Raw genomic sequence first — 26,889 nt, 5'->3', positions numbered from 1 at the left:
CAAAATATTAAAAACAATCATTTTTGGAATAAAAATAAAATCCTTATCATTAATATAATATTTTTAAATAAAAAAATAGATATACTCATTAATATTAGATATCAGTATTGAAGACTTTTTTGTTTTTTTAATAATCCATAACTATTGAAGATCGATGCTTTAACATAAAAATTTATTCCTCTGTTTTTATTTTCCTTTAAATATGTTATCCAGAAGAATGGCATTGCATCGAACATCTTGGGTTTGATTATGACCAAAAGGTAAGTAATGAATCCGCGACTGATGGACGGAAATTATTTCAAGAAAAAAATGGAGTGGATTTATAAAAATATAATTAAATATTTAATTTTATTTAATCCAACCATGCAAAAGTCAAAACAAAAAATCAAAACGTAAGTCATTCTAAATTATTTTATTTTTTTCTTAAAGAAAATCGTATCTACATTTTAATTATTAATCGAGCCACTAAAGATATTTGCAAAACAAACAAATAATCAACTTGTTTACCAACTCATTTGGCATGTGGTTTTCAATGTCTATTTTAAAAGGACTAATTCCATGTACTAATTCAATGACTATTTAATAACTGATTAATTGAGGATAACCTCAATTCACCATTTGATTAACCTAATTTAATGGTGATTTGATAAATTCGCTGGTACATGAAAATACTACCCTTGTCTTTCTTAAAAAATAATAATAATTATTCCTAGATTAAGAATTTTATTTACAGCATTTTGTTTAGTTAGTATTCTAAAGGCTCTTTTTTAAGCTTACCGCTCCCTTCAACGAAACACAGCCATTTTAACCCTCAAGAGCAGTATCCTAATGTAAATTATTCTGAATATACATAAATAATAACAAATCTAAATAGCTAGATCTTTAAACTTATGATTATCACATTTAAATACATACCTGAATCCACTATATATATATATATATATATATATATATATATATACAGAGAGGTTAGTCTGAGGACCGATCACATGGATTATATACGAACCTAACATGTGATGAAATTTCCTACCCTTCAATTTTGATTTGTACTGCTGGCATCTACGGCCCAACTATATATATGTATATGTATGTATATCCTTGAATCAACTAAAAACCAATCAAGGTATAAACTGTGTTTCTCTCACATTCCATTCTCTTTATGCACTCTTGTTAATGGAAAAGACACATGTATAATAAGACTTTGAGAGGAACAATTTATATTAACTTATATATAATGTTTCCCTTAAAGCAGTTGATTTCAATTAAATTTCTAACTCTTCTTAATTAACCAACAAAAATCTAACACTTGATTTATCTATTAATTTATTAAATCCCATAATTAGTATTTCAGTTAAACTAAAATATATGTGAACCGCATCAAATAATTAATAATTACACCTAATTCCAAGTCCAACCATGAACTGACGGGTTGTGGGTCACCCAAATATACTAATTAAGCTTTTTCATCCGATTGATCCTCATACCAACCATTTTTCTTCACTCAACCGGTTGCCATATATTTGTCCCAAAGAAAAAATGCTTTAAATATAAATGTTATTTCTTTCTCAAAGTTTTTTTTTATTTTTATTATTATTGTTATCTTGAAGGTGAGGAATTCAAATTTAAGATCAATGTACGAAAGTTTTTATGAAATTGAATTCTTCAATAATTAATAAACATATGAATATTATAGAAATTGCTCAATTTCATCTTTTCCTTCAAATTGATTTGTCTGTCACAATTGACACTGACTAAAATTTTTTTTATTATTATTATTATTATTATTATTATCTTTTCGTAATACCAATTAAAGTTATTAGACAAAAAATAGTAAAGGTCAAAATGATAATTGAAATTTGAGTCTGGATACAAAAAATTTGTGCACCATTTAGGTGACTTAATATTTCCTATAATTGACAAGATGTTGATTTGATACGTGAAAAAAATTTAACCACGTTTTTTTTCCATCCAATTTTTTCTTCTGATTTTTTCCCACTGAGTTCTACAATAAATTTATCGTACAACGATCCTGACATATTCCTAATGTAGGTTTTTTAAAATCAATATATAAATATATATTTATAAACATTTAATCAAGGAAAATGTGGCCACAATAAAGCAACCTACTCTCATGGATTCTTGTTCATAGCACTTAACAATAATGATAAAGCAATCATCAAAATTCAACTTGCAAATTCATTTCCGCTCTTCCAAAATAAGATCATATACCTTCCACTCTCTACCATTTTCTCATGATCATACTCCAACTCATTTTTTTTAATTATTTTCTGAATATAAAAAACTTGATGCTATAATTTCCATTACCAAAATTAACTCTTTGTGGGGCTTAATTAGGTCCTCCAACCATAAGTGAACTGTTTGAAACTCTTATTGATCAGCATTTTGTTATATTCATTTCCCAACGAAAAACCAAAAAAGAAAAAAAAAATCCACATGAGAATATAAACTTGGTACCAATCAAGTGAAAAAAAATATATATAATAAATGAACCAAAAATATGTATAAACAAAATAATTTTAACCGGATCCTTACCTTAGGGACAAAAAATAAATAAAAAAAATTTATAAAAAAATTGGGAAAAAAAAAAAAGTAGAAATAAAATAATAATAAAAGAAATGGATAATCCGAAATCCAGACTCACAGACCCAAAAAAAATAAGCAGTGGAACAGACGGAGAATGAAAGGAAGCACATGGATAGTGTACTTGGATTGAACCATTGCCATGTCAAAGTAGGACTTCCATGGAGATTCAATCCCTCTAACAAAGCCTTTCTCTGTCCCCAAAACCCTATTCTCCAAAGCCCTAAACCCTCCTATTCCAATCCTAAACAATTCTCCCTTTCTATCTTCTCTGTTCCACAGCATAGCTCCGCAACGCACACGACCCTTCTTGTTGAGACTTTCCATCAGCACCGAAGCCTTAAAGCCTTGCTCAAAAAGCTCAGCAAGAAAGATTCTTGCCCTTTGCAAGTGCTTAGTGAAGATGGTGATTGGAGCAGGGAACATTTCTGGGCTGTTATTGGATTCCTCAAACATGCTTCAAGATTCAATGAGATTCTTCAGGTAATTTGTTTTTTTGTCCCTCTTTTTCTCTCTGATGTTTGCTCTTTGAGATTCTAATATTACTAAAATTTACAATTTGGGTTCTGGGTTTTGGTGGGTTACTGAAAATTTTGTTTTCTGGGAGTTTTTATGAAGGATTTAAGACTTGGGTCTTTTCTATATATTGTTTTATATATATATATATATATATATCTTCTAACGTGCAGTTTCTTATAATACAACCACAGCATCATGGAAAAATCTTGCTGGGATTACTAACTTTATAGATGAAATTTGAAAAAAAAATTTGAACCTGTAAACAGGTGTTTGATATGTGGAAGCAGATTGAGGAATCGAGGATTAATGAGTTGAACTACAATAAGATAATTAAACTGCTTGGTGAAGAGAATTTGGTGGAAGAAGCAGTAAAGTTATTTCTAGAGATGAAGAAATATGAACTTTGTCCTTCTTTGGAGTCTTACAATTCAATTATTCATGGTTATGCTAGAAAAGGGAACTTCGATGAAGCTTTACGTTTTCTTAATGAGATGAAAGAAATGAATGTGGCACCGGAAACTGATACCTATGAAGGTCTGATTGAAGCTTATGGAAAACACAAAATGTATGATGAGATGGGAATGTATGTGAAGAAGATGGAGTTGAATGGTTGTCCTCCTGACCATATTACTTATAATATGCTTATCCGAGAGTTTTCTCGAGCTGGATTGCTCAAAAGAATGGAAAGAGTTTATCAAACCATGCTTTCGAAAAGAATGCGTTTGCAATCTTCCACATTGGTTGCAATGCTCGAGGCTTATGCTAGATTTGGAATCTTGGAGAAGATGGAAAAGGTTTATATGAGAATTTTGGACTCAAAGACCCGCTTACCGGACAATTTGATAAGGAACTTGGCTGAGGTTTATATTGCGAATTATATGTTTTCTAGACTAGACATCTTGGGGGTTGATCTTTCTTCGAGACATGGCGGGACATATCTCGCTTGGTGTTTGCGTCTTCTGTCTCATGCTTGTCTTCTCAGTCGAAAAGGAATGGATTCCATTATTCGGGAGATGGAAGAAGCTGAAGTTTCATGGAATATAACAATTGCAAACATTATCATGTTAACTTATTTGAAGATGAAAGATTTCACGCGCTTGAGAATTTCTTTCTCCAAATTGTTAACTCATAATTTGATGCCTGATCTTGTCACTGTTGGAATTCTATTCGATGCAAAAAATATGGGTTTCGATGGGGCTGAAACTTTAGAAATATGGAGAAGGATGGGCTTCCTTTACAAAGCTGTGGAAATGAACACTGATCCTCTAGTTCTTACTGCATTTGGAAAGGGACATTTTCTTAGAAACTGTGAAATGGCATATTCCTCGCTTGAACCTGAAGTTAGAGGAAAAGAGACATGGACATACCATAGCCTAATTAATTTGGTGTTCAAACAGAGAGGAAAACAATGTCAGTCTATGGGAGAACAATCAAGTCAGAGCTAAAGCTAGCTTATCAAAGACAGTTAATTGAATTCCCTAGTCTTTTTTGTACTAAACCTGTAACTTTTTGTACAGACTGACAGACTAGACTCTCTGTTGATCGAGCAGTTTTTAGGTACCACTTTTAATGTGCTTAAGATTGATTTGGCACTATTAATTTATTGGTCAGCAACACCACATTCAAGGGAAAAAAAAAAATGTGCTGCCTTTCCCTAAAATTTGATTTTGTCCTGCGGACTAGACAGATAGATGTTTGTACAAGTCAAATATATATACCTATTGAAGCTATAGGGACAATAGCAATTTGAGAAACTTTTAATGGGTAATTTCGTTGACAATTTAATTTACAAATGGCATAAATTAGGGTCCTTTTTCCTTTAAAACATGTTGGATAGAGTATATCTTTTTTTTTTTTTTTTTGGGTGAATGTTGGATAGAGTATATCCTGTAGTTGAAGCAGTTAGTAATTTTATAGAATTGGTATGTAATGAAGATATGAATACGTATTTAGAGACTCTGTCTAATGGGAGATTTCTAGATACTTTCTAATTTTTTAAAGATGTATTATGTGAAAGATGAAGAGAGATTGTGAGGTTATGATGTATACAAGTAGAAGCAGCCCATAAAAGCTTATCAAGGGAAAGAGAAATCAGATTCCAAAGCCTAAACTATGATTTTTCATGACCTAAAGTTGAGCACCTTGCATTACTATTTTTGCCTCACGAGGGCACTACGCCAGCATTTATTCAATTCTCTTCCTTTACCATGGAAAAAAAAAATTACTAAATTTTTTCTTCCAATGATATGATATCCTAGCTGTCATCCTCCACTGTCGAAGTTCTTAAAAACATCTCTATTTCTTCTAACAGACTCTTATTCCCAAAATGTGAACCCTGAGAATCCCCATTTTGAAATGACGCAGATGACATCAAGTAAATAAGATATGCAAAAACTTCTTCTAGATCATCTGAGACGGTGACCGCCTTTTTTATATGCTCTTTTGCACAATCACCTTCATTGTTATCAATATACATATGTTTTCTGCATGCCTGCAAATCCAAAATAACAGTATTATATTTCATTTTTATGCAAATTTTAGTAGTTAGTGAATGTAAAATCCCCAAAATCCAGGGATTGTATATTCCATTGATACGAATTGGCAAAAATTGATCATTAAAACCAGCTAGACTAGAGTAAATTGTTAAACGTAAACCTTACAGACTCGCAGTATATAAAAGGGACAAAAAGATTTTATTATTATTCTATTATGGCGCCCATTGACAGCCAAAGAAAAACGAGGAAAAATAATAGCATGCATAGAGCAAAAAATGTCACCTTGAGCACCCGATTAAGAGTTGCAAGCTGTTCTGTCTTCAAAAACTCAGAGTTCAGCAGTTCTTGGAATAATAATACAATCTCTGTGCTCACATTACTGGCTGTGAGGTTTTCGATTATGCCAGATATGCAGGAGTCATCAAATACAGATTTCAACCACTGAGGATGTTTCCGCAGTTTTAGCAAAGCAACAGCTACATAAATTGCAGGCTTGTAATGACTAATGAAAGATTTTGATGCTATACATGGAACTGCCATGGACATTACTAGCTCCTCAATGATGACTCTACCCCAGCTATTTTTTCCAATGACACTGGCCTCTTCCATGTCCATTATTTCCCACCCCAGAATCATTGATAGGCAGAGGCCGCAGTTCACAGATACCCTAAGGTCGTTGTAAATAACTAGGCCTTCTAATACCGCCATCACAGACTTTAGGTACTCAATGGTACATTTCAACTCCTCACGTTTTCTTATTCTCTGTTCTGATATTCTTGCAAACAATTCCAACAAGCAGTATGAAGAAACAAGCTTGATCGGTGGAGACCCAAAATACATCAGTCTACATAATGCATGGCAGTGAATGCAAATCAAGGAAAGTGGCTGCATCTTATCTAGAGGATCAAAGAATGTTTGCCAATCCACTATCCCTGGTAGAACAGCATGCAAACTAGAGGAGAAAAAAAGGGTTAGCATAAAGACAAACTATATGAATGCATTTAGAAAGGAAGGGGGGGAAAAAAAAAAAAAAAAAAAAAAAAAAAAAAAAAAAAAAAGAGGCACCAACCTTTTTAAAGCGAAGTAATTTAACAGCAGCACAAATACTAATGGTCCAGTGCTTGAACCTTCATCATGGTCAACCAAAGCAGGCCCCTTCAAACATACTGCATCAATGGTTCTGTTGATTGTCGATCCCAGAGAAGAATTGAAAAGAATGGTTTTTGAAGTTTCTGTAAATGCTTTGTCACAGGAGTGGTGCAAAATTAATGAAAGAATTCCTAACACAAAGAGATGATCACTACTCCACTTGTCCACAGCCTCGGTGTTGACATAGTCCATCAACTACAAAAGAAGTGAAATTGAATGAAATATTTACTAAGACATGAAGCAACTGGATTAAACAAAATAATTAGTCACCTTTATTGTCACTGCCAGCCAGGTCTCATCATCAGAAAGAGTTTCAGGATGCACTGAACATAATATGTCATAAATCAAAACTAGCATGGCCATGGATATTTGTGACGACTTTTCATGGCTTGATTCATAATAAAAAGTATGAATTGCATTCGCTATGTTATGCAAGCTTAATTGATCTGAGGCAGCTGGGAAAATGTCAATAATAGTAGTCATGAGATTAATTAAAGAAATTATCTCATGCTCTCGAACTTCTTCCTTGACCATCTGTGTCAATAAGCATACTAAAAGTGTTGCCCCATAATTATCTCCTGCTGCTACTAACTGTGCTAATGCTTGTACATTTACAGTGCAATTCTTTCCATGGTCCTTGATGGTAGAACAATTTGAAATATTACTTCTGCAGAATTTCAGAATCTGATCAGACAATGGCTTGCAAATCTTCTCCTGTTGGAACAACCATTTTAATGATATCGGATGAATTCTAGCAGAAGGTAAATCCCATTCTGTTTCATTCAGTAGCTGGAATAGGATCCTCTCTGCTTCTGGACTGTAGAGGATTTGGTAGGTTACCTTGGCAAGGCCCCTATAAAGGCCATAAAGATAGACAAGTCTCATCACCGTAGATGAACAAGTGGACCGATGTTGAAAGTCACTACTATTGGCAAGAATATATTGTTCCAAAGAAGATAACACCACCTTATCATCTGCAAGTCTGTGAAAGAAATTAAAGATGAGAAAGAGAAAGATAGAGATTGTTAAATGTACTCTAAGAAACAGCAGAAGATGAGGAATGAGGTTCTCAATTTACCTTTCATCATATAAAGAAGCAGTATACAAAATTGTCAAAACAGCAGATTGACAAGATGAAAATTCCAAATTATGGGAGCTCTTTTGCCCAAGAAGAAAGAGCAAATCAATGGGATCAGATGGTAGATGTAAAACGTTATCTCTAATGGGTTGCCCAGAATCATTTCCAAGAATAAGGTCCACTAGTGAACTAAGCATCAAATATACTCTACATTTCATCTTTTCAGTAGGAAATAAACCTAGACATCCAAAGGACAAACTGAACCAAGAGGATGCAACCAGGGTCTCTGCAAATAATATGGCTTGTATATCAGAATCCTGAAGCAATATTGAATGAAAAGTTTCCAGTACACCCAGGATAATTTCCTCTTCCATTTCATTAAAATTGGTTGCAAGCCAAGGTAATAGATGTGTCGTGCATACATCCACAATGCAATTTTGTAGTTCTTTAGTACTGGAGTTGGTGGAATTCTCTTCACAGCCATAGACATATGCTTCTTTAAGCAGGTAGAGTGAATGCAAAAGTAAGCTGGGATTTTTTTGGGAGGCACTTAGACAAGATAAAACTGCATTTTGGGATGCTTCCTTAATTGATGTTGTTAGACCCAAAGTTCCATGAGAAGAGGGAGATTTTGTAAGAGCCACAAAGACTGAACAAGCCATTATAAACGTCTCTGGAATCATTCCCATCTCTCCATCAGTATGCTTTTGAAGCATCTTTGTCAAAATAAGAACCAGCTCCTTTACATGAGAAGCAGATGCCATTCCAGGGCAATCAGAAACACAGTTCCATATGAGCTTCAGTGTCTGACTTTGACCAGGATGAAAAGGAATTCCAGCTACATATTGCAGTACTGGAATCAAAGTTGCAAATCCAACAACAAGCCTCTGTTTGAATGCTTGCTTAGCAGTTGATAAAAGATCAAGAGCCTGAAGGCAAGGGTTGACCACTGGATCCTTACATTCTATTCATCAATAATTTGTCAGTCCATAGCTAGATTTCGCATAAGAAGGAACTTTATTTTATAACATTATCAGAGATATATCTAGAGGAAGATAAGAAATGGAGGTTCAGTAGCATTAACTCATCAAACTTTGAGCAAATAAATACAGTCACAATTGAGTATTTTAAGCACTCAGTTAAAGAAATAAAATGTGAGGCAATACAGTCCGGAACACATCAATATTGTCAAAAACTAAGCCATCTGTATTCTCAACATAAGGCCTTAAAACGCAGTATTTCTTGTTTGCTGATAGATGGAACTGATAAAAAATAATTAGCTGCTCTAAACTAACATCTCATGACTAAATGAAACAGAGAGCAGCTACCTACTATCATTTGATAATACGGACAAAATTTTTGCTCACCTGACAATCTTAGGATTTCAAATACATAATCTGCAATGTTTTCTTCCACCAAGATTTGGATCTCTTTGCCTGAAGCACATTCACAAGACATGTAATGAAACAGCAAATCTACCGTGCTGATTTGGACTTGGCTGTCTGTTGAAAGCAACGGGCCTTTTATGGCCTCAGCAAATAAGTTATTCAAAGGCGTTCTATTAGTTTCATCTTCACAGGAATCCATGCTACTTGAATCGGTTGAATATGAATTTCCAAAAAACCCTCGTTGAGCCAGCACTGTTAAAAGCGCTACACAATTATAAATGAAATATCGTTACTTTAGTTCAGAGTTCAGATATGGTGACACTTAGACTGACTAATAATTTAAATGAATAAATTGATAAAATTTGAAGTGCATCTAGATCAACAAAGCTAGTTGATTAGGAGAAACTGAAGACCAAGAGCAAAATAGTTAAAGAAGCACGAGTAAAATGTTACGCTTCTTTTCTACAATTGTAATGTATAAATTATGTACTTGTAAATTAATTTAAAATGTTTGACCGCACTCGACTTATGCCCATTATGCGTAACCAAAAAACAGATTGAAAAATTGAAAGAGAAAAAAAAAAAAAAATTTGAAAAAGAAAACCCAGAAGCAATTAATAACAAACCTACACAATTCAACCGGACATCATCGCTTTGGGTCTTTATAAGGGCTTCCAGTGACAAGCGCAAAAGCTTAGGGCAAAAGGAAAACAAAAGATCAATTCCTTCACTATCCACTGATGCATTCTGGAGAACAGACACTTTGTATAGAACAAACATGATCTCCCCTCGAATCTCCTCACTGCATTCAAAGGAGAAAACTTTAATAGGATACAATTAAATAAAAACGCACACAGGGAAAAAAAAAAAAAAAAAAAAAACCCAAAAATTTGGACATCTTAGTTCTCTTTACTGGTTACCTTGGCAATTGAAGACCCGCAACAAGATTAGAAACAAGCCCATATTTGTCTTTGATGTAAGTATAAGGATTGTTCTTCTGGGATTTTAAGAGAACGCCTAAGCAATGAAGCTGCAGTATCAAAAAAGAAAAAAATGCCAAAATGAATATCCATGTAATATTACCTTCATGAGAAAGTGACCATAATTTTCCTTTTTTTATAAAAGAAGTCAATGATTGGATTGATATATATTTGCATATTTACATCAACTGGATGATCATCGCGTCTTCTGCAGACAAAAAATTGAACAAACAGGACGACTACAAAACGATAATCTGCATAATTACACATATTGGAAAGAAGAATTAGGCACTGGAATTAAACCCGGTGAGTCCGAGTACAGTACAAGCAAAGTAGGGAGAGGAAAATAAAAAGATCAATACCATCGAATCGTAAAAACACCAACTAGAGGAGGCGGTACCAGATAACGGGAAACAGTTAACTTTTCTTTTTTTCATTTTCTCAGCAACCAAACATTACATGCAAAACACATCCATTCCTCGAAACAGAGAAATACGAAAATCACAAACGAGTGCAACAATCCAATCGAAAAATTACCGTATAAACCTGTCGCCCGTAACCATTTGTTTTCCGTTCCTTCATTTTCTCGGCGAAAAATTACCGTATAAACAAAACATCAAGCCGCAAAACACATCCATCCATTGAAAATAACAAATTATAAAATCACAAAAAAATACGCATGAAAACAGAATATCCAATCGAAATCTAGAAACGCAAGTAGAAAAGGCACCTGATATTTGTCTAACGAACGAGAAACATTTATTTTTCGTTTTTCCTTCATTTTCTCAGCAATCGGACAAAAACATCAATTCTTCAAATAACAACAAATTCTAGGAACGAAAGTAGAAAAAGGCACCACATATTTGTTTAACGAAAGAGAAACATTTATTTTTCTTCTACCCTTCATTTTCTCAGCAACCAAACAAAAACATCACACAGAAAAAACACATCAATTCTTCAAATAACAACAAATTCTAAAACACAAGTAGAAAAGCCACCAGATATTTGTCTAACGAAAGAGAATCATTTTTTTTTTTTATTCCCTTTTTCCTTCATTTTCTGAGCAACCAAACGAAAACATCAAGCCGAAAAAAGAAAAAATCACGCATCAACTCCTCAAATAACAATAAAATTCTAAAAACCACATGAAAACAGAAAAATCCAATGAAAAAATTACCGTATAAACCTGACGCCGACTCCAAGCCAAAGCACCGGAAGATAACCGATCGGAAACCCTAGAGACGAACTCAGCGAGGATAGAGCAATCACTACCATCACCATCAGAAGACGAATCGCAAAGCAAGGAGACGAGATCGAGAACTTGGCGAGCGATGGCGTGGTCGTCGAAGGAGGAGAGGGCATGGACGAGAGGAGAGACAAGTAGGAGAGGGTGGAAGGAGATGAGGGTTCGGAGAAACGGAGGCTGAGAGAGTGCGGAGGAGAGCTGAGAGAGCGCGTAGGAGACGTGGAGAGTCGGAGAGAGAGGGTTGGAGACGAGGTTGGAGAAGCAGAGGAGACAGATGGCACCTCCTTGTTGGGTTCGGAGAATGAGACTGGACCTATGGCCCACTGAACATCTCCATTGTTGTTCTTCTTCTCCATTGGCTTCGTATTCGTCTTCGTCTTCTTCTTCTTCTGGTTCGTAGTGTGGAAGCTCCTGTGAATCGTTCCAGTACATTTTTGTGTGTTTGACGATCACACAGAGAGAGAGAGAGAGAGAGAGAGAGAGAGGCTTTTAAATTTTGGCGCCAGTTAGTTTAATTTGAGGAAGAAATTTAAAAAATAAAAATATATATATATTTTTTTATATTTTCAAAAGACTAGTCTGTTTGATCCACAAAAGATTAAGAAAAAAGTGTATATTTTTATGTCTCAATTTTTGCATGTGGTGATTGATATAATTTGATCTCATTTGAAAAAAATAAAATAAAATTTTTAGTATAACCATTTCATGTTTCATCTTCCTTGCATTTTAATTTTATTAGCAGTCAAATGATGAATCAAATTATATTTTTATTTATTAGTTTTCACGTGTTGAGAACTTAATTTTCAATTTATATTAAACACCTGGTAACATGACAATGCTTAACTAGTATATTAATATTAATTCATTAATTAAAAATGAAACAGACATGTTAATAGATTTCAATTTAATATTGTGAATATATTTTCAATAAATCATTACTTTTTAACTTAGAAGGACATTTTTATTTTTGATTTTTTACTTATTCATAAATAAAATAACTATATTTTTTTATATTTGTTTTCAACTAACAACTAATATTTCATTTTATAACTTGTTAGGCACAAATGTTGTGAAAATGATTATATAATCAATAAACTTTTTTTTTAAAAAACAATTTGGATTTATCTTTATATTTTATTTTTGGTTATTCGTGAATGAGAGAAAATCTTAAAAATTAGCATATTGAATAAAATTTATAACTCCACTAAAAACGAAACTTAATGGTTTATAATGAATTTTTCAAAACTAAATAAATAAATAAAGCTACGCCAAAAAAAAAAAAAAAAAAAAAAGGTAATACTAATAATAATGCAAAATTGTGAGGACTAAAGTGAAATTTATCACATGTCACAAAATGCAACATAGCATTTTACCCCTAAGAGCTAAGAATATTACAGATATACCTAACTTGCTAAAAAAGCTGAATTCGAAATTTTTTTTTTTTAATTTTTCAAACTGCGAGTGTGTTTGTTTTCCCTCCCTTCAACATCTTCTTTTCCAGAAATCCAGAAAATGGCATTAAAACTGATAATGGTGCAAGGCCCCAGAAAAGGAGAGAGCGTAGAATACCCAGTCGGATCCACAATTCGGATCGGTCGGATAGTCCGCGGAAACAAAATCGCCATCAAAGACGTTGGGATTTCCTCCAAGCACCTCTCCATCGGATCCGAATCCGGAAAATGGGTGCTCCGAGACCTCGATTCCTCCAATGGAACCATCCTCAACGGCATTCGGATTCAACCCAACACTCCTTTCGACCTCCGCGACGGCGACAACATCAAGATCGGAGAATACACCATAATCTCCGTCGTCATCAATGACTGCGATGGTGATGGTGGTGATGATGATGATGATCAGAGCCAGTTGAGGAAGAAGAACCCTAGGCCGCCGCGTGGTGGTGGTGGAGTCCGATCGGTTCCGCCGGCTCCGGCGCCGGCGATTGTTGGCCGGAGAGGTAAGATTGGGAAGGAGACCGAGGAGGTGAAGCATGAGGACGTTGCGGTGGTGAAACGGAAAAGGGGTCGGCCTAATAAAGCTAGGGTTTCGGTAAGTGGAGCCGTGGAGGAAGAGAAGATTCTGGAAGTCGATGAGGGTTCAAGTTCAGAATGTGTGGAAACGAAACCTGCAAAGCAAGCTACGACGACGAGGCAGACTCGGAGCTCGAAGAACAAGAAGGAAAATGCAAATGAGGTAGTGTCTGGTTCAGTGTTAGGGAAAATTCCAGAGGATTCTTCTGTTGGTGCAGAAGAAGGAAAAATTGTTGAAGTGAGAAGAACTCGTGCAGGTTTGCGGGGTAGGAAGAATTTAGCTCAGCAAAAGCCATCTGGGTATGGTACGAATTTGGAAGACAGTGATTCCATTGATGTTGCAGAAGAAGCTGCTGCTGAGAGTGTAAAGGGTTCGAATTTGGAAGGTGGTGATGGTGAAGAAGCTGTTCCAAATGAGCTTAAGGATGACAATGTTGAAGCGAGGAATCGTCATGACGGTTTGCGCAGTAGAAATAATTTAGCTCAGGAGAAGAGGAATTTGGGAGATAGTGATTCCATAGATGTTGCAGAAGCTGCTGAGAGTGTAAAGAGGTTGAATTCGGAAGATGGTGATGGTGAAGAAGCTGTTCTTAATGAGGTTAAGGATGATGACAATGTGAAAGCTGAGGGTGTGGAAGAGAGTTCTAGTGAGGCAAAAAATGGGGGCGATTTCGGTTCGAAAGAGACTTTGAACAATGAGTTTGGGGATCTTCTTGAGAAGATGACACTTGGAGAGTTGTTTGATTACATGGAGGTTAACTTGCCAAAACAGATAATTGAAGCCACTGAGGAGATTATTAAGGGTATGAAGGAGAAAGCTGAACGAGTTCATGAATATGTCATAGAGCAAAAAAAGGGGAAGGGTAAAGTTCCTGTGTCCTAGAGAGGATGACCAAAAGTGTTTGTTTTTTCATGGTAATTAGTATATAACATCCATATTTTTATACTTTGCTAGATATTCCTGTCTTAGCGTACTAAAATTACTTTCACTTTTGTAGTTTGAGGCTTGTTCTAAATATCAAAATCAGTGTATTAGTGTACTGAATGCTTGATTTTGGTCTTATAACATGGATTAAAAATAGAGGAGAAAACATATTAGAAGAACAATTCAAGTTCATTGCATTAAGAGCTTTTCGTATTATTACTATAACTTGGTTTTGGTTTTGACAGGTAATCCATATTAAACACTTGCCCTTTACTAAGACTAATGTGGGACGCTGTTTTCTCTATGTTGTTTGTTTTCGCATTTTTCAATTTTCTCAATCAAATTATTTTCAACCTCTATGAAAAAAATGCTGGCATTTCCTAAAGTTGATTTTAGGGACTTATTTGGTATGATGTTTCACTGCTAAGAGTCTAAAAAAATGTAGGGATTTCCTCTTTTTAACGATATATGCCTTGTTTTAGACCTTTCTTGACAGTTCTGCTTTTTGATAAATGTCTGCTATCCAAGTGTTTGTGTAGTATACGTTATGCGTATTATAAGTCGCGTTCTAATCTGAACAAGTTCATCAATATGTTGTATAGCAAAAGAATTAGAAGGGTGAAGTTCCTGTATCCTGGAGAGTAAAAATAATTTCATTTTTGTAGCTTGAGGCTTGCTCTAAGTATCAAAATCAGTGTATGGTTCATGTTTGATCGGTCTAATATCATGGATTAAAAATAGGGGAAAAAACATATTAGAAGCACAATTCATGTTCACTACATTAAGTGCTTTTTGCATTATTGCTTTAACCTGGTTTGGTTTTGACAAGTAATACATTTCAAACACTTGACCTTTACAAAGACTCTAAATTTGGGACTCTGTTTTCTCTATGTTTTTTCTTTTGACATTTTTCAAATTTCTCACCAAATTATTGTCAGCCTCGATCTAAAATGCTAACATTTCCTTAAATTAATTTAATGGCATATTGTCTTTTATGTCTGTATGTTTTCACTGTCAGTCTTAAAAAATGGATGGATTTCCTCGTTTATTTATATATGCATTATTTGAGACCTTTCCTGACAGTTCTTCTGCTGTTTATTGGTTGTGCACATCTGAAATTGTTGCTCTGTATCTAGTGCAAGTTCCTGCCAAATGTTTGTTATTCAAGTGTTAGTGCATGCGTTATGTGTAGTGTATTTTAAGTGTTAGCAAAAAAATAACACAATAAATAAATAAAAACTATTGTTCAAATACTTCGAACTATAATTGGACAGAGAAAAGCCACCGCATTAGGCAGTTCAAAATGGGATAAACGGAAACAATTAACCAATAGATTCTTTTCGTTTCACTGTAAAAGCAAACTGCAAAATTTTCTCCCTCTTGAGGTCATTGTAATTCACACATTCAGCTATTGACCAACTTTCATTTGTCTACTTTATTTTGAATAAGGCAAAGTTTAACAAAGCTGCTCGAATATTGGATTGCAGCTCCCAACTTTCTGTTGCAATGTATCAGCCCTTAGGAGTCATCCAACAAGCGTTTGGACCCAAAAAAGGGTTAGTTTTTTCTTGAACAAACTGGTCCGTTTCAAGTCGGACACCTATTTTTTTGGTTATAGTTTCAAGTTGGACTTCACGGAGAATAGTAAAAGTATTTGATATATATATATATATATACATACTTGAGGAGGAAAAGTTATTTAGTTTTGCTCGAGGAAATAATGGTTTTATCACTTAAAACTGTTCCCCAAAAGTAGGAGGAAACCAAATCAACGAGATTGTAACAAAATTAGGCTACTTTAGGTAGAGTTGTAATATTGAAATATAAAAATAAGACCAACATTATGGAAACTATGGCCTTTCTACCCTCTATAGTCTACTTCCTCAATTTCTCTCTCTGCCTCCCCATTTTCTCAAAGCCATCAAACCCCTAAAACACACGCCCATGAGTTGCAATTCCAACTCAATCGTAATCTCAAAAATTTATCCATCCAAAAACAAACAAAAAATGGAAAGAAAAACCAAAAAAGAAGCGGCGAAGTGAACTCTACCATTATATTGGGCTAAGAGATTAAAAGAGAATACAAATCTAGGAAGCAGGAAGAACCAACCAATGAGTATATATAACTTAGAAGAAAATTCTGATACACAAACACATACTTCTGACCTGGTTGTTGAAGAAAAAAAAAAAATGGTAAAAATCTTCTGACAAAAAGTATCTGCTTCCTAACTAGCTCCCCTGCCGAAACAGAGAAGCCTCTGCACTTACATTCCTCTCATACCTTTCTTTCCATACGTATACATAAATAAATCAAACTCAGCTCATCTTTTGTGTCCCTTATTTCCATCAAGGAAGTAAAACACCTCCCCAGCACCCCCAAAAGAATGTTGTGCCTTTTTTTTTTTTTTTTTTTTTTTCCCCCCTATTCTCAAAAGAATGCGGGGTCTGTTGTCTGTCCTCTCATCTTTAAATACAATGGAAAGAAAGGAAAAAAAACTGAATCAAACAAGAGGATAAGAGTGGATAGAAAGCCCGATGGAATCACCCCACACCAAATCCCGGACTAGTCGTAGAGTCCACTTACTCTCTTTTTACTGCTCTCAAGATTGCACAGCCAGCCTCTGAAGATGCTCAAAGAAAACTTGGAGACTTACATCATCTGTGAATATAATGTCAGACCCTGCAGACATCTCATGTGCATTGTTGTATGTAGCTGATGGGTTCAATTTCGCTAATAAGAATCTTGCCTGCATAGCACAGATCAAACATGAAATCAAAATGATGGCCTCATTAGCCACTATATCTTAACAAAAGAGTAGCAAAAGGGCATCGAGTAGCATGACATGAAATGCTTGCATATGGTGTGTATTGAAATACCTGCACCCTACATACAAGTATTCCGGACTTAAGATCAAAAATAGGTTTAGTATTTACAAGTATCTACCAGGACAACCAATGATCCTTCTAAATTGAAAGCAGAAATATCATGTGAAGCAAAATTCTTCACCTTGAAGCAACTGTAATACTGATATTTTTAACAATTTCATAGCAAGCCATAATAGATGTTAAAAATGAACTTAATATATTTAACCACCAGCACCACCACCAATTTCAAAGCATTAAGTTTACCTTTGGAATCCTAATAACCACAAATGTGAAAAGCAGCATTAAAACAACGAAGAAAGAAAAATGATTGATAGAGATGGTGAAGAAAGCAGCCACAAAATTAAGAAAGTGATAAGAGAAAGAAACCAAAACAAGAAACCAAGAAATATACTAACCTGGGAACCATGCTGGTCGCATACAACCAATCTAGGGACAGGGAAACGCTCTCGAATGATCATCTTAGCATCATCTTGTGGAGCTTGCAATAGTTGAGCAAATGCCTGGAAATACATATGCATAAAAAGGTAAATAAAAAAAATAGTTGAAACATGTACCACAACAATGGTTATGATTTATAAGCCTTAATAGTGAAATGCAAAACATAATCAACAATGTAAAGAAAATAACGAGTACATACCTGATGTTCTGGTTGATTCTGGTATCCCATGTTACGCCATTGAGCTATGGTCATTCCATGGAAAATGACTACACTAAAATATGAATCCAACAAGAGAATTCGGTCTGCCGCAACAGAAGCTACATCCAGCAGAGCTGGCGCAGGTAGTGAATTGAATGAATATGATATTAGTGATGGCTGAATCATGACAGCTGCATTGGTGATATTCTCCCGATTTAACAACATACGAAAATATGCAGTCTCATCAGGACTGTTGTTGAAAACCTGAAAAATCATGATTTCCAGATCCAGACATTAAATTTGTCACAATAACATCCTTAAAATATGTTTACAAAAAGGGGGGAGAAGTAAAACGTAAATTCTTGCCTGCACAAATTGTGAACGCCGAAGGTTGAACATAAATTGAGGGAATAATGAAAAACACGGGTTTAGGGTAAAGGAGGCAGGATCATCCTTCCGATAATCACCAAATTTGGAACAGAGACGAATAAGGGATCTATCCAACCATCGTGTGGCATCAAATGATTCCTGATTCAAACAAATTCCATGATCAAGTGAAAATCACATGAGCAAAAGAGTAAATGGATAAAATGCAGCAACTCTAATTTTGACTTCTTTAATATCAATCGCCATTATTTCCAAAAAGTTACAAAAACAAATCTTTATATATTTTCAGGTCAAAGTAGACAGTTTGATGAACAAGGCTTGAGAGGTCTCTATTATGTTTTCTAAAAAAATGAGACTGATTTGAACAAAATAAAAATCTGAACCTTTAGGAATCAAAGAATTACAAAGCTAGTGAAAATTCTTTGACAGGAAATATCTGAAACAAGTTTCAAGAAAAGCTTCATTTGATACAATAGAACCGCACAAAAAATGGAATTCATTCAGATGTTTTTGATAATTCTCAGATAAATATTCAAGATTCAATCAACAAAATAACTTCTTCATTGACAACATACCATCATGTTCTTCCCCTTCCCCACTTTTATCTCCCACCATTTGTCATTATACCAAAAAAGCATGCTAGGATTGGTATAGATATCTCAAAATTATGGTAAGCTTAACAAAGGATGCTGAAGCTCGTTATATACCTCTGTCTCCATTTTCAATGATGTTTTTCTAGCCATTACTACAGCTGCAGTCTCTTGGTCAAATCCTTGTACCAATTCCTGGAAAATGCAGTATTCTTCCATGTCAGCATTATATTTTCAATTGATGCATATCTGATGCATTAATCAGAATTTTGCATCAACAAAAGACAAGTGCAACATAGGCAAAACAAAAATGATTTAAGGAAAAAAAAAAAAAAGTTCAAATTTAAGCGACTAGATCCCAAAAAGATAAACATATGGCGAAAAAAATATATTAACCTTCCAAATATGGCTGTGGTTTCATGGAAAAATATATGTAATATAGAGACAAATTATAGTTAACAATCAAGACACTTTGCCACCAAAAAGACAATCTACCCAATGTTTGAATGGAGATTGACTGGTAATAAATTAAACATAATACACACACAATGACATAAAAACATCCTTAATAATGTGATTGCTTCCATGGAAAGACACATTAGCAATTGAAACAATAAGTTACTTGCATAGATACATATCTTCAAAATTATATCAAAAAGATTATTCTCAACACACTATTATTTTCACCTTATACAACGCCAATTCAAAATCTTTCAACCAAACTAGGAAATGAAAAGAACAAGACACAGTTAACTATTCAAGATAAGATTTTTCTCTGTCTTAGCTCAATCTATGACATCAAATCTAAAAGTTGCAGTTAAAAGCTGCTGGTTACCAAAATGTTTTACAATAAGATAAAAGATTTAGATACAGGTAGAACTTAAATTTTACACATTACATACAATTTACTAATTAAAGACCAATTCAACATGAAAAATGGGGTTGCTCCCTCAACAAAACTGGGATAAAGTTGAGCCAAAAGACCCCGATTCAAGATATACAAGCAGTCACAAAAGATTCAAATTTCATCAATTCACGATACAGTAATTTAGTTTAATTAAAAAAAAAATAAAAAAATAAGGGACACTAGTGCAAAAATATGAACCAACCTCAGAGCTAACAGCACTATCTATCCATCTCCTAGTAACAGTTGTAACCCGAAGCATCATTTGACCTTCAGGATTTTGAAAACTGCAATTCCAAACAAAATTACAATTTACAAGTAAATAACCAAAACAAAACAATGAAGTAGAAGATATGTGTAACCTAAGATACAATCATCCAGTATACCTTGTGAGAAACTGCAAATACAATTGCGGATTTACAGTCCCTGGTGTGTTTGACCGATCACTTGATGAAAGATCAAAGAAAACTGTCAAGCAAGTACTATTGTCAAGGCCACACATTTTCCATTCGGTTGTATTCCCCTCACCGACGACAGTATCAGCAACAGCAGGTCCTTTCTGCAAAGGTGTTTAAAATCAACATTAAATGCCAAACAAAAACCAAGTTTTAATTGGGTTAAACTCGTAGATCTAACTCAGACTCCAAAGATAATGTCAACAAATCAAAAGAATGAAACTGACCTTCTCCAAAGACGTGCAAGGCCCAATTATTCCTTGAATTTTGATGTCCTTCGAGCAGTTAATCTCAAGTGTGCCACTGAAACAAATAGTTTTTCAATGAGAAAACAGCAGCATAAAAATGGGTGGAAAGCATACAACTTGTATAATTGAACACATGCCCATGTCATGTATGAAGGCAAAGAATGTAAGCATAAAAAGACCTAGAGAAAGAAAGCTCTGAGATCTGAAGCAATACATGTAATGCCTAAACTTCCTGCTTGAAGTGTTCAAAACAATGTTCCTCAACATTCAACAAAAAAACTTAGAAACACTGACATAAAAACCAATTAACGGTCTAATTTAGAAGGCATTTTCCATAGATGGTAGGCCTTTCCAACCTTTCCATTTCTACTTTTTCCACCATGTATATTTTTCCCTTTTTCTTTTTTTTTTTTTTAATTAGATACTTTTCCACTCAGTATTTCTCATGCATACAACTTCATTCCCTTTTTCATTTTTATTTTTTCCCTTCACTTCTGAAAGATGCCTCATTCTTTCAGCGTGTCTATGTCCCTTATCTATGTTTCAAATTAGAAAGAAAAACTAGAAGGAAAAGATTTCCTAGAGCCAGTATTAAAGTTCAAATAAAGCACGCAAAACTCTCATACCTATGGTCAAGAAGAAACCCCAAAATATTAAAGAATGGTAAACTCACTTGAAACAAAGGCCAAGAGACTGTTCCCCGTCTTCAAAAACACGTTTGAAGGAATCTTTGAATACAGAATGACCAAAACTTTCAGCTAGCACAACAAGACCTCCAGTTTTTTCAATTGCAACTTTCATTTCGGCAACCCCTACCTATGCACAAGTATATAAAACACCAAAAATCCAGTCAACAATCATATACACTTTACAGAATATGAAAATGTTTACAATCAAATATAACTGGCACATCCTAACAACTAAGATGCATGCAACTATAAGCATCTAAATATATTTAATGGTGCCAAGCACAACTACTGTAGAAACATACATGCATATCAACTAAAAGATTACTCTAGATTACGTTCTGAGTTCATAAACATCAAACAGAACACAGAATATCACATCAATTTGTTGTTGAATATCCACAGGAAAAAAAAAACCAAGCAAAGCAGAACAAAAACAAAACAAAACAAAAGTTATAAGTATGAAGAAAGCATTAAACCTTACTCTTACAAAATCAGACATGCAATTTGGTGGTTTACAGCTCTAGGTGCTCACTACTACACTTTAAGCAAAAGGAACAAAACATGCGACTTCTCTCCTCCCCTCACCCTCATGTAAGGTCCTAAAGGTTAGGGGTTTAAGCACAAAGATGGAGCCGTAAGGATCTAAAGGAATAACAGAAACTACTGGATTTTAAGTAAGAGAAAAATTTATAATGTTCCCTTGACTTTACTATCTTGGTTATATTAAACTGATTGTAAACCAAACAAATCTTGCTTCTAACACAGGCCAATATTGAACAAAAGCATCTAGATATAAGTTTACGGTTAGATTCATTAAATATCATGCAAATATTTGCACATTTGGTGGATTGATTTCCAAGTAATAATTGTACACATATTCATGTTGGTGTAAAAAATTCTAAAACATCAAATGAAAAGAAAAGTTCAATTCCATCTAGGCTCATTTTGCGGAAGATTTGTCTAAATCAATGGACCAAACAGATTATATATTATCACCACAGTGCACAAAATGCAATCAAATATAATGGTAGTAAGTACACTAAACAATATTGAGAGAAAAGGATAAAAACAAAATTTCACACACAAGTACAAAAAATAGATTACCGTTGTAACAAAAATAATGTATCAAGCCAAAGATTGCAGAAGCCATTTTTCTTTTTATTTCATATTGATAAAGTTTATGCCCTTTATCATTTATTCAGAGAAGATTTCAACACAATGACTGAATTCAAAGACAGAATCAATACAGACCTGATCAAGTGCAGAAGCAAAGAGGTCTAAAACATGACCCTGGCTAACCAGCTGCTTTGCAAGACTATCATAAAATTTAACTGCTTTTTTAAAGTAAGGTGCTGCATCTTTATCGAGATCCTTATGGGAACGAACAGGCTCCGACATATCTTTTGATACAATCTGCAAAACTTTCAACAAAATCAATATCTTTATAAATAAAGAATTTTTAAAAAAATCATATACTTAAAACTAGTCAAATTTGTCAAACAATGATTTGGTATTGCTAACATAATGAATAAATATGCCATGTTGACTCTAATAATATACATATATATATATATAGCGGTAAATTACAATTAACAGGAGTTGATAAACAATTGGCTATATACAACACCATGATCTCATGATTCTTCAAAATGCCACTTCTAGGAAGACCTTAACACTCTTCCCTGTTACAAACCATGATATATTTGCATAAGGACCATAAGCTAACATTTTGGCATTGAACACTCTTCCCATCTTTTGACCAGCAACTGATATGGACAAGCTATATTAAGGGATTTTATTAATTAACTGAGTTTTATTACAGTTCTGAGTCACTTAGGATTTTAAGTTCATTTGCAAAATTAATATTATTATAATTTTATTTTATTTTTTCTTCTAACTAGATTATGCTTGTCCGATATAAATAGGGCTCTTAGACACCCTATGCGCTAGACAAGACTCCTGTTTGGAATATATAATACTAAATTATTAAGTATATTGTTTTCCCTGGTTCTCTAATTATTTTATTGAGCATATTGTTTTACTTTCATTTGGTATTTAGTCCATATCTTTCCTTCGTACTAATCAAATTAAGTTTTAAAATAATAAGAACAATAATAAATAAATTACAAAAGTTACATGTAATTGTCAACAATGAAGTTTTTCAGAAGATACACAAATCCTACAATTGGATAGTCATTAATACAGCCAGTTAAAACCAAAAACACAGCAATAACATGCATCATATCACCATGCAAAGCTACTGCTTCAAGATTTACCACCCATTTAGTGCCTACAAAAATAGCAGCAATAAGAAAACAATAAGGCAGGAAGAAGTGTCTACCGTGCCGGGCCCTTCCGTGCATGGACCACCAACCAAAGCGATAATCCGACCACCAGTACCAGGCAAACAAGCTCCAAGCAATCCCGCTGCTACACTCAATGCAACTCCAGTACACCGAGATGCCCGATTAGCAGGTGGAACCGGCCATTGATCAGTTTGCAACTCATCCAAAAGCTGAAAAATTCACAACCAAGAAATTACAACATTACAATCATAAAACTAAACCCCACCAAAAATTTTTTTTAAAAAAATGATCAGAAAAAACCCACCGAATTGAGGGTGTATTCACACTCCGAAGCAGGCAACAAAAACCGGGTAACCCCAGAAGATGGAAATGCATTTTGGATACCCTTTTGTTGAAAGGCTCCCGGAACAGGTCTCCGGCCGGAAACGGTGAGACCCAATTGCTCCAAAACCTGTTCCTTCGAAATCTCTTTACCACCCCGGAACACATAGACTTTGGACATATCAGAGAAACCCAATTCGTGAACTTGAACTTGTGTCCCAAACGAAACGAACCCAACAAGCGCATTCTCGGGCAACAACCCGATAGCCCGTTGGAGAGCCGACTTGACATACCCCATCTCCTCCTCAATCATGCAGGTATCGAGCACGAAGACGAACACCGGAGACGGGTGGTGGTGAGGTTGCTGCGAGGAATCGAAGGAATTCGGGTGGTTCGAACTCTGCGGGAGAGAGTACTGAACCGTCGTGTATTGCGGATAAAGCTCGCCTGGGAGGTTGGTCTCGGAGATCATGTGGTAATGTGGAGGGAAATGGTTTCTCTGATAGCAAAACGGGCAGATCCAGATCTTGGCCGTGAAGTCGACCCGCGAGAAAGGGTTGAGGACGGCGGAGCACGTCTTGCACCTCAACGGCGCGTATGGGAGCGTGGGTATATCAGGGTGGGGACGGATCGGTGAGATACAGGCGGCGAGTGGGATCACGCACTTGCTGGCTTCGACCTTCGTTCGCGGCCACACATTCCATGTCATTCTGACTCCGTCGATCCCTTCGGGATCTGTGTTCGCCATCTCCGACATGGTTTTTTTTTTTTTTTTTAACTCAGAATTGAAGGGGCTTAAAAGGGTTTGATCGGATTGAAATTCTGGGAAATTGGTTTTTATGTTTGGGAGAAATTGGATAGAGGGTGCGACGACCCCTTGAGAAAAGAGAGAGAAAAGGGGTCACCGCAAAGCCAGAGAGAGAGAGAGAGAGATGAAGGAAGAGAGAGAAAGAGATTTTGTGAAAGAGAAAGAGGAAGTAAGTTTGTCTTCTGAATCTTGCGAGAGATCGTACCGAATTTTTTTCCTTCGTTTCGTTGTTTCTTTTTAATTTCTTTTTCCTCTATTAATTTTTTTTTTCTCTTTTTTCTCTCTCCGTTGAAAAGCCCACACTATAATTGTCTTTTACTTTTTTTTTTTTTTTTTTTTGCTTGAATATAATTGTCTTTTACTTATGATCAAAATGTCTTTTATATATACATTTCACAGATCAAACGGTGTTTTTTTTCTAAAAAAGAAAAATATTATATAAATTCTCATTTGAGAGTTCTTATTTATTTGAGATTTTTTTTATCGAATTGATAATAATTCAAATACTGGAAAAGGTATTTTTTTTTTTTTTTGATGCATTGGCAAAGGTAATTGAAAAAGGAAAAATTAATAAAGATAAAATATATGATCAATTGCATAGATTTGCCATTGGTAGGATACATGTCTAAATTATATATACCATTGTAACTATTTATAGGGTTGAATGGGATACAAAAGGAGGATGATGAATGAATTTATAGGTTTTTGGCTTTTAAGAAAATGAGTTTTTATAAAAAAAAGTCGATATAAATTAAATACAGATAAATTTATTTTCAAGGGATAAGTTAAACTCACTATAATCCAATAGAAAAATTGATATTAATGTTTTTTGGTGAAACTTTGTTATATTAATTGATAAACATGAAGTTTTACCAAAAAATAAAAATGATAAACATGAAGAGGACCATATTCATAAAAATGGTAAAAATCTATAATCGAAATTGGAGTAACTCTGGTGAGATAAAATTTGCTTTATGTATTTAACTATTCATTTTTTCTCCTGTGTACCAATGGAGAAGATAATAGTTTGTAAAAATTAGAAAGAAATAAATTGGTTATTTTTTTAAAAAAAATTAGTAATTATTTAGGAAAATGATTAATTATATCCATAATTGTAATTTGACCCCTTGACACTTTCATTTTTATACTTCAATTTTGAATACACTTTTGAAGTTTTTCAATGTTTTAGGAGTTTTAAAATACGTATACTTACATAATATGTTGAATACATTTGATATGTAAGAATATAATAGTTACTTCATATGGTAAATATAATAGTTATTATATAAGATAAATTATTATCATGTTTAATAGATTTTAAAATTTTGAAATATTTAATATTTAAATTTAAGTGTTTATAGAAATATCAAGATTTCGAAATATAAAAAGATTCAAAATTATTGAATATTAATGAAAATTCATAAAATTTATAAAAATTGATTGAAATTTATTTTTAAAAATATAATTTATTTTATTAAAATTTTAAAATTAACTTATTTAATTAATTAATAAATTATCAAATTAATTATAAAATTGTAAAAATATTAAATGAATATTATATTTATCTTTTAATTTGTTAGTATTTTAGTATTAATTGTTATAAATATACTATTATTAAAAAAACATTGTGAAAAAATACATATTTAATAAAATTATTTTTAATTAAGATATATAAAATAATTATTACAATTATATTATATATCATAAATATTATTTTAATATTATAAAAAATTTCTAAATGGTTGAAAATTTGTGTATCTTTCTCATTTTCATATTATTTATATCTTCTTAATAATTTCCATATAATTGTTGATATACCATTGTTGATATGAATATCTGATAATTATGTTCGTAAAAAATATATTTTGTACATATCTTTTAATTTTTATTTATTTTATAATATTTATACAAATAAAAATAATAATAATAATGAAAAAGTAGACTTGTAATTTGCAATATTAATTTTTTTTAAGTATATGATAAATAGATTTATATAGTATAAGTTCGGATATTATTTATTAAATGTTGTTTTTTTTTTTATTTACATAATTATTGAAATGCAATCAAAAGATAAAAAATCTAATCAATAATATTACTTTAGCAAAAAGTTAAACTAAACTTCAATAATATTTATAAAAACAAATTTATGACAAAATTAATGAAAAAAAAATAGATATTTCTAAAATTTCTATGAAATTTCCAAAAATTTATATGGAAAGTATGAATTTTTTAACTAGATTGTGATTAATT

At 33.6% G+C, this 26,889-nt stretch overlaps 4 protein-coding genes across 8 annotated transcripts; 2 read left to right on the top strand and 2 right to left on the bottom strand.

Moving 5' to 3' along the window:
- Positions 1-2,640: 2,640 nt before the first annotated feature.
- On the top strand, positions 2,641-4,683 carry LOC107421932 (pentatricopeptide repeat-containing protein At4g14190, chloroplastic). Its single transcript, XM_016031294.4, has 2 exons — positions 2,641-3,084; positions 3,387-4,683. The coding sequence occupies exons 1-2, from the start codon at positions 2,713-2,715 to the stop codon at positions 4,563-4,565; spliced, it is 1,551 nt and encodes a 516-aa protein (XP_015886780.3). The 5' UTR covers positions 2,641-2,712; the 3' UTR covers positions 4,566-4,683.
- A 420-nt stretch (positions 4,684-5,103) lies between these two features.
- Positions 5,104-11,979, bottom strand: LOC107421935 (protein PUTATIVE RECOMBINATION INITIATION DEFECT 1). 5 transcript variants are annotated; one of them, XM_060815920.1, is made up of 10 exons: positions 11,388-11,523; positions 10,394-10,464; positions 10,151-10,260; positions 9,857-10,032; positions 9,210-9,494; positions 7,843-8,806; positions 7,035-7,746; positions 6,685-6,959; positions 5,898-6,567; positions 5,104-5,611 (listed from the first exon to the last, which is right to left on the bottom strand). In XM_060815920.1, the coding sequence occupies exons 4-10, from the start codon at positions 10,008-10,010 to the stop codon at positions 5,375-5,377; spliced, it is 3,297 nt and encodes a 1,098-aa protein (XP_060671903.1). In that variant the 5' UTR covers positions 10,011-10,032; positions 10,151-10,260; positions 10,394-10,464; positions 11,388-11,523; the 3' UTR covers positions 5,104-5,374. The 5 variants fall into 5 exon arrangements, with proteins under 5 accessions (XP_060671903.1, XP_060671901.1, XP_060671902.1 ...); XM_060815918.1 differs by lacking the exon at positions 11,388-11,523 and adding an exon at positions 10,748-11,313; XM_060815919.1 differs by lacking the exon at positions 11,388-11,523 and adding an exon at positions 10,573-10,683.
- Positions 11,980-12,855: 876 nt separating this feature from the next.
- LOC107421929 (FHA domain-containing protein At4g14490) lies at positions 12,856-16,830 on the top strand. The gene has a single exon (XM_016031290.4). It carries the CDS (start codon positions 12,969-12,971, stop codon positions 14,364-14,366), a length of 1,398 nt encoding a protein of 465 aa, XP_015886776.3. The 5' UTR covers positions 12,856-12,968; the 3' UTR covers positions 14,367-16,830.
- LOC107421940 (protein transport protein SEC23 E) lies at positions 16,496-24,861 on the bottom strand. Its single transcript, XM_016031305.4, has 12 exons — positions 23,815-24,861; positions 23,546-23,719; positions 22,456-22,617; positions 21,189-21,331; positions 20,495-20,570; positions 20,199-20,371; positions 20,018-20,099; positions 19,026-19,103; positions 18,298-18,459; positions 17,932-18,195; positions 17,690-17,794; positions 16,496-17,155 (listed from the first exon to the last, which is right to left on the bottom strand). The coding sequence occupies exons 1-12, from the start codon at positions 24,586-24,588 to the stop codon at positions 17,009-17,011; spliced, it is 2,340 nt and encodes a 779-aa protein (XP_015886791.2). The 5' UTR covers positions 24,589-24,861; the 3' UTR covers positions 16,496-17,008.
- Between the last annotated feature and the right edge of the window lie 2,028 nt (positions 24,862-26,889).

Source organism: Ziziphus jujuba, chromosome 3 (assembly GCF_031755915.1).
Source record: "Ziziphus jujuba cultivar Dongzao chromosome 3, ASM3175591v1".
NCBI lineage: Eukaryota > Viridiplantae > Streptophyta > Magnoliopsida > Rosales > Rhamnaceae > Ziziphus > Ziziphus jujuba.
This window is presented reverse-complemented; position numbering and strand designations above follow the sequence as displayed.

Bases quoted from the DNA above. Each gene is read 5' to 3' on its own strand.
- LOC107421932 (XM_016031294.4), top strand. From the start codon at position 2,713: ATGGATAGTGTACTTGGATTGAACCATTGCCATGTCAAAGTAGGACTT. The intron at 3,085-3,386 runs GTAATTTGTTTT...ACCTGTAAACAG, and splicing joins GATTCAATGAGATTCTTCAG to GTGTTTGATATGTGGAAGCA.
- LOC107421935 (XM_048477831.2), bottom strand. From the start codon at position 11,888: ATGTACTGGAACGATTCACAGGAGCTTCCACACTACGAACCAGAAGAA. The intron at 7,747-7,842 runs GTAAATTGAGAA...TTTCTTTCACAG, and splicing joins GCTTCTTTATATGATGAAAG to ACTTGCAGATGATAAGGTGG. The intron at 5,612-5,897 runs GTGACATTTTTT...TTGGATTTGCAG, and splicing joins CTCTTAATCGGGTGCTCAAG to GCATGCAGAAAACATATGTA.
- LOC107421929 (XM_016031290.4), top strand. From the start codon at position 12,969: ATGGCATTAAAACTGATAATGGTGCAAGGCCCCAGAAAAGGAGAGAGC.
- LOC107421940 (XM_016031305.4), bottom strand. From the start codon at position 24,588: ATGTCGGAGATGGCGAACACAGATCCCGAAGGGATCGACGGAGTCAGA. The intron at 21,332-22,455 runs GTCTGTATTGAT...ACTTGTGCATAG, and splicing joins TTGCTTCTGCACTTGATCAG to GTAGGGGTTGCCGAAATGAA. The intron at 20,100-20,198 runs GTATACTGGATG...TTGGAATTGCAG, and splicing joins TATTTGCAGTTTCTCACAAG to TTTTCAAAATCCTGAAGGTC.